The sequence below is a fragment of the Meleagris gallopavo genome, chromosome 3, assembly GCF_000146605.3.
Source record: "Meleagris gallopavo isolate NT-WF06-2002-E0010 breed Aviagen turkey brand Nicholas breeding stock chromosome 3, Turkey_5.1, whole genome shotgun sequence".
Taxonomy (NCBI): Eukaryota; Metazoa; Chordata; class Aves; order Galliformes; family Phasianidae; genus Meleagris; species Meleagris gallopavo.
Window position 1 is genome coordinate 25,695,170 of NC_015013.2, and position 11,772 is coordinate 25,706,941.

At 36.0% G+C, this 11,772-nt stretch overlaps 1 protein-coding gene across 1 annotated transcript in view; it reads right to left on the reverse strand.

Annotated features, from left to right (window-relative positions):
- The window catches only part of ADCY2 (adenylate cyclase 2), a 193,904-nt gene that overhangs the window by 68,735 nt on the left and 113,397 nt on the right, over positions 1-11,772 (reverse strand). The window contains exons 8-12 of the mRNA XM_031552698.1: positions 7,231-7,389; positions 6,748-6,880; positions 6,246-6,422; positions 4,848-4,891; positions 2,088-2,168 (exon numbers count right to left, since the gene is read on the reverse strand). Of these exons, the coding sequence (XP_031408558.1) occupies positions 2,088-2,168; positions 4,848-4,891; positions 6,246-6,422; positions 6,748-6,880; positions 7,231-7,389 (594 nt within the window). The remainder of the gene's footprint in view (positions 1-2,087; positions 2,169-4,847; positions 4,892-6,245; positions 6,423-6,747; positions 6,881-7,230; positions 7,390-11,772) is intronic.

An 11,772-nucleotide genomic window follows, 5' to 3' on the forward strand; every position in this document is an offset into this window, starting at 1 on the left:
TCTGATTAAGATTCATGTAGTTAAAATATTATTGAAGTTAATTAATTGGGTAATTAACACTTTCCTATAGTTGTTCTGGAATAACCAATCAAATAATATCTTGAGTGATGTATTCATCTAAGATCAAGGTAAAGAATCTAGTTTTGAAAGGCATCTATGCTGTCTGTGTAGTATGTAAAATCATTCCTTATCCATCTGTAGTTCCCTGTGTAATTCACAAAATGAATTGAAGCTTTTGCAGCAACTTTTGCTTTGTCTCTCTTGTTCCTAAATTTCTCTGAATGTATTCACTAATTAAGTAAGCCACAGATTTTCTGAGAATTTGGTAAGACACAGATTCTCTAAGGTAAAAGACCTCTGCAGGTCATCCTGTACAACCTCCCTTCTCAAACAAGGCTACTTAGGAATAATGATATTTTTTCCTAATATATATGTACAATTGTTGTGGATTAACTCGTCAGGCAGCTAAACATCATGCAGTCATTCACTCATTCCTCCTTCCCAGTGAGATGGGAGAGAGAATAATAATAATAATAAATTAGAAATAGTGGGTTGAGACAAAAACTATTTACAGACAGAAAAGGAAAAGAAGGTAACAGTAACGACAATAACATAATACATATTTACAAAATAAGTGATGCACAACACAACCTGCCCTCACCACCTGCCAAGTGATGCCCAGCCACTCTGTGGACAAAGTAGCTGTCCTCCTGGCCAACTCCACTCAGTTTTTTGCTTGTTTTTTCATGTGATATCATATGGAATATCCTTTTGGCCATTTTAGGTCACCTGCCCTGGTTCTGTCCCCTTCCTGCTCCTTGTGCCCCTCAGCTCCCCTCACCAGCAGGCCAGTACAAGAAGTTGAAATGTCCTTGACTCCGTAGAGCACTGCTCAGCAATGACTAAACCATCAGTGTGTTATCAGCAATGTTTTTCTCCCAACACCAGAACAAAGCATCATACCAGACATTATGAAGAAAAAAACCCACACCTCTGTCTCAGCTGAAACCAAGACAACAGTACATTTCTCCTTTGATATCAAGCCATCATTTTTAGAGCTCACTTAGCTGAGGAAATTTATCTGAAGAAATGGGAAAGCTGTCAAAATTTGCATAGCTGTTTTAAGCAAGTCTGGTATAATCAGAAGTCTTTGTCTATCTGATAGCCCCTCTTTCTCTGTATCATTGTATGACCTATAAATAATGACTAAAAACTATTTTCATAAAAGCAAGTAACTTAGAACAGAACTATCAGATGTAAAAAAAAAAAAGCAACAAAAAAAGCAACAAAACAAACATGATATATGAACCTTTAATAATTAGGAGTAATATCTAGCTAATTAAGATTCTGAGTAACAGAAATACAGTGATGAATTGCATGTTTTTCTCTATCATTATCCACAGTTTTTTTAGAGTAATTATCTTATTTCATCAGATACATAAAAGAAACCCGCACACTTCTTTTGGACTGGTATTGATTTTTCTCTCAGTCTTATCCATTTACCAGCAGAGAACATCAATACTACCTCCAGTACTTCCTAGAACACAAAAGCAACACACGCATGTTGCCCCTCCCAGTCATTTCAATACACCATCAAGCATAGCCTAGTCTAAGAATTCAACCAAGCAACTGAAAGAGGAAGATATTAAACTACAAGTTTAGGGAAAGTTTGTAATTCTGAGGAGATGTTTCTGTAACAGTTGTGAAGCATTAATTTTCGTATCATTCTGATTCTTGAGTCGGTTATTTTTATGTCATATTTCTCTGCTCTCAGATGACATAATTCAGTAGAGTAACAGCTATGATTGTACAGTTAAAGAGACAAAAATACCTTTGTTATGAAAATCAAGGTAAGCCAAAACCTCTGTCATACCAGTGTTCACAGGCAATGTCTTATTCCATGTAGTATTAAATGGTAATGTACATCCTTCTTTACAACGTGCAGAGCTTTCTAGCCTGGTAGCAGTGCTACCTTTACTCATTCAAGAATGCTCCGCGAACATGGGAGGGAGAAATAGTACATGCTACCTGCTACTACAGATCTATTCAAAGCTGAATCAAGTAGACAACAGAGGATAGAAACATACTTTTGAGCATTAATTCCATCAATGGCCTGAATCATCCTCTCATTCAGTTCCTCTTCAAATCTTCTTTTCTGAGATTTTGTTCTGAAATGAAAAATGTGAGAAATTAAAATCATTACATTGTTAACCATAAAAATAAACATTTGCATAATATGTGGTCAACATTTATGTTGCAAAAGCTTCTACAGGCTTCAGACACACTGAGCCTCCTAAGCTCTTGACAGAAACAGTCTGCTCCATCTCTCCTTCTATCAATCAATCAATCAATCAACATTTAAGAGCACTTAAAAAGAACACAGAACTTCTTTAAGAAAAATAGAAGATTCAAGTTGAGAGAAAGTCCTCCTCAGTGGCATGAATTTAATAAAAACAACAGAAATATGCTCCAATTCAGAAAACATTTATTGCAACCATTTTTAAATATCCTTGTCAGGACTGTATGATGACCAGTAGAGTGTTAGTGTATAATAAACATTCCCTACAGAAAGTCTGTTTACTTTTCTTGTCTTGGAAATGTTTTATTTTTAGTAAGAAGTATGAATATCAAGTCTGAAATGTTTTAAGCATGTGCCTTGTTCCTCTTTTTATAACTTAGAACACAACTGCAAAAAAAAAAAAAAGTCTTATTTTCACTGCACTCAGTATGAACCCAGTAGAGGGTTTGCCTTTGATAACGTTACTACAAACATCATCAGTTCTTTCAGCAGCAGCACTCTCCTTACAGCCATTATATTTCAAATATTGCTAGAATATATCTCTGTGCCTCGAAAACTTAAAATTTAACCTTAATAACCATGTTTTAACCATTCAGATCCGAAATTTGACTTCTAGCTTACCACAATTTCCTTAACCTACAAATTCAAAACTTTCAAAGGTACAACAGAACAACTTCTACATCAAGCTTTTGGGTTATTTTCCAATAAATAATAACTTGTTGCAGGATTCACAAGTGCTGAGAAACTAATATTCATCTATTTTCAATAGCTTTGAACAACCCAACTGATTTCATGCCTAATGAATGCTGCAGAGATTGAGTAAGCGTTCACAGCTTATTTTCCAGATACGGACCGTTCTGCCTATGAGGAATAACCACACAGGAGGAGGAGACATTATCTAATAACACTTAGCATTCCTGGCATATCCCTATCAATACACTATGTAAGTGGCTAAGATTGACTGCCACAAATGGAAGCCTACAGTCAGGCTTCAAAACTCACATTTTCATATTCTAATGAAATACTGATTTTCAGACGGCTTACCATCATTTCAGCACTATCCTTGGGGAATGACCAACTTACACACCTAAAATTTTAGCTATATACCTCAGTACAGACAGGAGACTCTAGTAATCATTTCTAGAAATTGCTTTCAATAGCGTGCTATCAACAAGCATGGCAACGTTTGTACCTGTTCATACATCTATGAATGTACTTCTTACTACTAGGCTGACTACATTCTCTGGAGAAAATGTCCAAACATACATGCTGAGTTTAAAAACCAGAGACTGTGTTTATTAATATAATGCATACATGGTCTAAACTTGTTCAACTTCTGAAATTTAGGAATACTTCATGTATTTGCACTGTTCCCCAGTAACTTCTATTTTGGTTAATGAGATATTTACCATGTAGGGATTTCACAGAATCACAGAATCATAGAATGGTCTGGGTTGAAAAGGACCACAATGTTCACTTAGTTTCAACCCCCCTGCTATATATGCAGGGTCGCCAACCACCAGACCAGGCAGCCCAAAGCCACATCCAGCATGGCCTTGAATGCATGCAGGGATGGGGCATCCACAACCTCCTTGGGCAACCTGTTCACGATGGGGAAGGAGTAGATGGAATGACTTGTCTGCATAACCAAAGATAATAAAAATAGAAATTTTTCAATGGCTCTTTCAAACTTTCCTATGGTATTTGCAATGTTCCTTATAATTTTGAAATAAAGACATTATCTAAAGTCTTATCAGGTCATTTAAATAAAAATGAAACATTTCAGCATCCTGACAGTGTTAGGCTTGTTTTTTTTTAAAGAGTAGTCATTCTTTTCTTGATTTAAAATTCTGATTTTTTTTAATTATTATTATTTTTTAGAGAAAGTGACCTTTTCTCACTATGTTGGCCTAGTCACTGAAACAACAAGCAGGGGAATGAAACAAATTGATGTGATTTTGCAAATATTTTGCATAGAGAAAGTACTACAGAATGTTCCACAAAATACTACTCAAACAGTAGTTTGAAACAATAATAAACAATGCAAATACAAAGCAATTAATAAAATATGCTTTTCAGTCCATATTATTAGCTGTTAAAACAATTTACTAAAAACCCTTCGCAACTTCTGTTTTCTTCCCCATTTTATCTCCTCTCAGTTTTCCTGTGCACCATTTTTTGCACAAAGAACAAGTGAGATGTTAGCAGAAGAAAATAAGAGGCCACTGACATAGTAATTCTGAATACTTATTTGTTAGGAGGAAGTATAGTCACAATTCTTAAATATCTGCAAAATCTGTTTTCATAGCTCTTTTCTATCTGTGAAGCATCAGTTCAAAAAGTAATCTGGATAAGAAATTGCTCTCTCCTGAAAGTATGTTTTATACCTATAAAAATGCAAATGTACATATACATATATATGTACATACACATATACACACATATATATACATGTGTGTATATATATGTGTGTGTGTGTATATGTGAGTATATATTCCATATATATGGAATTTATGTGACTAATTGATTTTTTTAAAAACTAATTTACCTCTCTCTGCAACGCTGAAAATGATACTGCCCCATGGGAACATCCTAATAAAAGACAAAAGAAAATACCTCTTAACTATAATACACTTTGACAACATAATTAATGTGAATTCACTTTAAAATTAATGCTGAAAACAAGGTCAAGTAAGGAGAAATTTTTCCAATACAAATACTTTTAGCAGTAGATTAAAACTCTTAAAAGAAAAATCCAGCCAATGGTGAAAATGGAATGATCCAGACACAAAATGACCCATCATAATAAGCAGTAAATTACCAATACAACTGCCAGAATCCAAAAACATTTTTCTTTACTAGAAAGTTAATGCTTCAAAGCAACCGTTATATATTGCTGTTGTAATACAGCCCGAACTCCTGCCAGCTTCAGCAAAAATAATAATAAGTGTTTTTGAAAAAACAGATCTGAGTGGCCAAGTGCAGGCTATGGACATTATTATTATTGATGAGGAATAGCAGCCATCACAACTACCTTTATTTTGTGATTAATAGTGACAGTTGGGTACTTTCTATAATGAGCATGTCACAATCCACATTCTGGTGCACTGTATTTATTGAACAAGATTGGTTAGGTGGCTCAGTCTTATGCTCTCACATATAACGGAAACAGGAGTGAATGCTAAAGTTCAAAACACTTAAAATTCTAAAGCTCTAAATTTGAGCTTTTTAGAAATAGAATAATGTGATGTGCAAGATAGAAACCATCTTACTGACAACAGTAAGATAGCGATGATAAAATTAAAAAGAAATATTTTCTGCTCCGTGTAAGAGATGTGACATATAACAGCATTATGATATTCAGGCTGTTAGCTTCAGTTTACAGTTTGGTCAGTGCACCTTCAACAGGTTGATGTTACAGTACACATCAATTCGGTTCCCAGAGATTTGGTTCTTAAAAGGCCCACTCCAGGTACCACAGAAATATTCTAACTTCATAGCATTTGCTCCACATTTGGCCACGTCCCAAATGCAATATGTTGCTAAATAATCATTAAATCTCAGGAATTACCTCTGCATGGAAAGTACCTCTTCCTAAACGTATTGCAATCTGGCTTCACATTCAGAATATGTTTCCACATTATGAACAGCAGCCATTCTACATGCTGTGACTGTGGCACAAGCTCAGAGGGCAAAATCGTGCATTTTGTTAAGTATACTTGAGCTCTTATGATTCAGAGATGCACTAAAAGGAAAATATGGCTCTTCAAAGTCTAATCCAAAACTCATAACCCAATGGAAAATCTCCTAGAAACTTCCTCTGGCTTTTGTCCAGTACAAACGCATGTATTTTCCTCAATCAGAAATAACCAGGTATTTAGCAGTAAGCACCTTTTTTCTTTCAAATACTGCTAAATTGTATGAAATGACATAAGTAGGCCCCTACTGTTGTGCTAATCTTGCCGTTTTCAGTGGTCATGCTGTCCCTGTGGTGCAAGTGTGCAAATGGCTTGGCTGCTCCCCAAGATTCCAGGTACCGGGTCATGCGGACAGAAGCTCTCATTTTGGCTCCATCAAGAGTATGTCGAGGTCTAATGTGGTGCTGAGGACTTCGCTTCTCTCCCTGGTTGACAGAGAATAAAAATGATATCACACTTGGTGTTCATTACCTTCAGAAGCACTAATGCATCATCTGCTACCTCTTATCTGTGTGCTTAGAAACTTAAAAATGGAGAGAAGCTAAGAATCCGCAATTCATAATGATATTGCAGGGAAATATCAGAGACTTATTTCTGAAGAGCGGGAAAGATTGGCAGTGCAAACATGCATTTGAAGAAATCAGTAATAGCTCTGATCAATATACTATGGTAGTAAATTGTTCAATAAACAGATTAGTGGTCCTACTCAAGAATAACTAGGACTGGCCACAAAACAGAAATACTACTAACCTTAGGATTGATTACAAAGTAAGTCTTAACATTATGCTCTTTCAGATATGGGTCCCTCACATCTCCATCCCCATCTTCCACTTTGTAAGCTCCATTCAAATGTGCCAAGGTGACTGAAGTGATGTGAACACGGCTGAAATTATATTTTAAAAGAATGACAGAATCACGAACACTGATCAGGAGTATAACTGGAAGCTGATCAACCTCTTTTTTACTAGCGTTTTGAAATACTTTTGATGCACTGCTTACTTCATTTGCCATCTCTGTAATCTCATTTTCAGAATAGACATTAATGTAATGGCTTTCATCCACAAAAATACTCCTTAAATCATAGGAAATGCTATATATCCATTTATTTAAAGACAACATTAAGAATTATTCTAGGATTCTTCATGAGGCTTGATGACCAAAGACACGGTACCTGCATATGTCTCCGCAGAACAAAGACTTGCGTGCACAAAGGCTAACAGAGAAGCCTCTTACCCTGGGACCCCTCCAGCTTCCATGTGATTTGCCAGAGTGACATCATGTGACCACACATCGTACTGCCACTTTTGTAGCCCAATAACTCCACAAAGTACATTTCCAGAGTGCACTCCTACACGCATATTAATATCAACTCCAGTTGCGTCTCTCACTTTCCTGCAGTTGAGAAGAAAACCTGTGTTAATATACATAACAAAGCCTTTGCCTTCTTTTAATTTGACACAAAAATTAACAGGAACAATGGTGATACCATCTATTTCTTTTTAGCATTGGCTCCATCTTTTCTGAGATAGGATTTTTTTTTAATGTATTACCTTTTCTATTATCTGCAGTTACAAATATTTGTACCAAACATTCATTACCAAATCAGAAGCTGTTTCTCTTATATCCATTTGAAATTATTTGGTAGAACTGAACTATATAGTGGACAAGTTCAGTCTTACAGTAGAACCTAAGAAATGTTTTCCTAAAGGCAATCTTTGATTTGGTTTTTAATGCAGCAACAATCCAATGAAGATTTTGGAGAGCTGGAATTACTGTTACATTAGCTTCCACCTGAAGACCCTAATATCTAGGGTAGGGACAGCCTTTCTTATATCTGTCCTCTATCAGGTCCCAATATACTTGAGTGCCTTCTTGCAAATGGTTCTCCAGCAAGAGAGATGAAAAATGCAGTACCTCACGTTTCTGTACAAGCAGTGGCTCATAGAGTTTTTAAAGATATGGGCTCAGTGTCATACAGGCTATAGAGAATATAGGCTCAACAGTCTTCCACATGCTTGTTGAGTGCCCTACCCAATAGGTTGTTATGCACCCTCACCAAGGATACCAGATCTAAAGCTTTGAACTTTCCAGTGACAGAGCTGAGGTATCTGTTCATCCCAAATCACGGAAGAGTCCTACACATAAGATAGGTATTAATCTTTTCAGAAGAGGTACACCTGAGTCACAGGTGGGTGACTAAAGCCAAACAGCTAGAACATCTTCATCTGTCATATCTAACCCATATTAAGTGAGCTATCTAACTAATTCATATGTCTGCAGATGCAGTTCTAAGAAACTGGAAGATCATATTACTCTAACTGAATTGGATTTATGAATTTAAACTCCAACTCATGCTGACCAAATTGTAGCCAATAAAGAACATGTAACATTTATCTTGGGAGAATTCTGCGTTGATGGAACTAACAGGAAATAGTAAATCCAAATGGTTTCTTGCATATGGGTCAGATTCAAAGTTCTAGCAACATCTTCAGTCTCAATGATGATACCCATAAGCCCTATGCCTCTAGAATTACAGTATTAAACTAGCCTCTTCTTCCTCTTTATTGAAAGGAGACGTAGAACTTAACAGTCTCATTTTGTCAAGGCAAATGACACTTCTAATCACTCAAAGTGCTCTTTTGCTGGAAAATGAAAATAACAGAAATATTCATGTTGGACATTAGGAAAAAAAATTCTTCTCAGAAAGAGCGGTGAGGTATTAGAACAGGCTGCCCAGGGAGGTGGTGGAGTCACCATCCCTGAAGGCATTCAAGAAACAGAGATGTGGCACTGAGGGATATGGTTTAGTGGACATGGCGGTTATGGGTTGATGGCTGTGCTGGATGATCTTAGTAGTCTTTCCAACATTAATGATTCTATGATTTTATGAAGTATTCTGTTAAACTGTGTTTTGAAATTATTGAAAAGAAAAGCAAAAACTTTTTTTTTAAATCTCTTTAATCTCTAGCAAGTTTTATTAATATCTCTTCATTTTTCCATTTTACTCAGCTCCCCTGTAGCTGACACACTTGAAAATGGACTGCTTGTAAATAACCTTTTCAAGCAGTCCACAAATGACAAACACGACTTTGCTCTGCACAAGCAATATGATGAAACACAAGCTTAACACTCCAGATAAAACATGTTTTACAAATCTAGTCTCTGTGGAAGAGGAACATTTATCCTCCAGGACAGCTTTCCTAAAGGCTACCCTGCCATACCCTGCAGAGGATGTCACAAAGTCTGCAGTAAAATAAGCTCTCATGAATTAAGAAAGGGAACTTCCAGATTGGTACAACAGCCTCATCCAATACTTTCTTTCACTTTCAGCCCCCTAAAATGGAACTCATTTCACACTATTAAATCAAAGACGGCCTTTGAGAATTTGCAACAAAGAATAATGTAAATTATAGTCACCAGACAGAGAAGCGGATGGAGTACAGCAAAAGAAAGACAGCACATATGTTCAACGTATTTTGTCCAAAATATATCATATTAACACTTCCAACAACAAGAGTGCTACTATTATTACAACTTCTTGTTCTAGAGGCCACAGAAGTGGCTGCTGTACTTGACATAGTATTCTGAAAGCATCTCAAAACATAGTGTACTGACTCTGCATATCTTAACACTGATGCAATTAGCCTGTGATAATCCAGGCACCAAGTCCACAACCACTGTCAATTCGGACTACAGCAATTAAGTTAGATCAGAATGTGCTACACAACTGAAATACAATTTTTGAGACTATAAACCCGAACTTACAAGGAAGACCTGATCAACTAGCACTAGCAGTGTCCATGTCTGTGAGCAGCTTGAGAAGAACATCGCTTTTTAAAAAAAGTAAAGTTATGAAGTGTGATGAACTGAAAGATTGCTCTCTGAGTTCAAGTAAAGTATTGCTTTGTGACATGCAAAATTACACTTCGGTTCATTGGGAAGGGCAGTCATGGCTTTGTATTGTTTTTCTAGTTGCCTGCAACCTTCCGCATTTTTTTTTTTTTTTTTTTCTAAAAGTAGAAAAGGAAAAGAAATTCCAAGTGAATGCTTTAACACACATCTATTACACAGCACCTGGATCTTCTGAGATGCAAACTAAAAAGCTCTCATTTTCAATGAAAGTTTGGGAAAAAAAGAAAGTAAGACACGGTAAAAATGCCAAACCAATGACTACTACAGTGTCAGAATTTTAACTCTAGGGATGTCAGCGTTAATTCCAAATATGCTAGAGAAGGATTTAATTATAATAATGGTGCTCTTTGTACCTAAATAAAAAAAGAGAAAATATCCAGTGAAAGCAACAGAGGGAACAATCCAATCTGCAGTTTTAATGCTAGCCAAGTGGAAGTATGAAAGTGCCATAAAAATACATATCTTCGGACACAGTCTAAGGTACACTGGACGAAGAAAAATAATTTTAGAAAATGCAGCAACCTAATTTCTTTCCTTTACTGAAGCTATTTTCACAAAAGATCCCTAAAGCAAGGACAGATACGTCCTTGTTTAAAGAAATACCACACCATTTCAGTGAAAAATTGAAAGAGAAAAAAAAATTTCAATTAACCAACAAACTCATACAGTAATTCTAGTGGATTGAATCACAAGACTAGGCAACTGAAAAAAAAAAATCTTCTAGGCTGTAAGCACAAACACATGCAGTACATAAGCATCAGAAGAATCATTTTTGTAGACCTGTTCAATTAATCACTGAGGTAATGTTGAATGTATCTTTCCACTTCAAGGTAAGGTGTAAACCACACATATACATCACAATTTTTAAAACCAAAATCAAATTATTACAAAAAACAAATCTAACAGGTGACCACCAAATACACAGTCCTCCACATGAGATATATTTTTTCAAAGTGAAAGTCACCAAGATATACTATAATTTTAATCAAAGGAAACCACTTTCCAGTTGAAAAAATATTCTTGCCATTAATAAATTCGCTATAAGCAAGCACTTACAGTATTTTAATTCCTAACATAAAAACTTCAGGTATGAATTATACACAATGAACTATCTCAATCTGGTTTTAAAACAGAAGTGGAAGGTTTTTTATTGTCTTTTTCTGTCAAAAGGTTTTCTAAATAGATAGCAGAATCTAAGATACTTGCTTAGCAAATAACCTGCAATACACGGATCTGAAGTTTTTGGATTGGCAGATGTAGGACCCTTCAGGATGATGTGCAGTCATCCAAGGTTTAAGTACCTTCATTCTGAAATATGTCCAATTTCAGTGGCAGAATTCATCAAAGGCAGGTAGCTTACATGAGAATTATTTCTATGCTGCACTGAGTTGAGGTACCAGCCAGGAGAGGTTTGGGGGAGTAAAGCTGTCCTCTTGCACGACATCTCTGAAGTCCCATTATCTTCAGAACTGCCTATACTCTGCTCTCAATCTATGCCTCAGTAGTAAACTAGAGTATTCCTCAAACATGTCTGAAGCTGTATCCTCAGATGAGCTACAGTGGTGACCCAACAGCTATAAATATTTTTCCTATTTCACGATCGCATCAAGCCTCCTGTAATTATTTGAGTTACTTGAAATAAGTTGCAACTGCTATTTCAAAAGAAATCACGTTATGATTTTCACATACTTTGTTTCAAGACAGAACAAGTGCAACAATTATGGGAAAGAAGGAACAACTATAGGCACCCACAAATCTAAAGTACTGTTGAAAAGGACAGAATTCTAAATGGTGTCTCAAAGCATTAACTGAAAAAACATACATATATGTGTGTGTGTGTGTGTGTGTGTGTGTGTGTGTGTG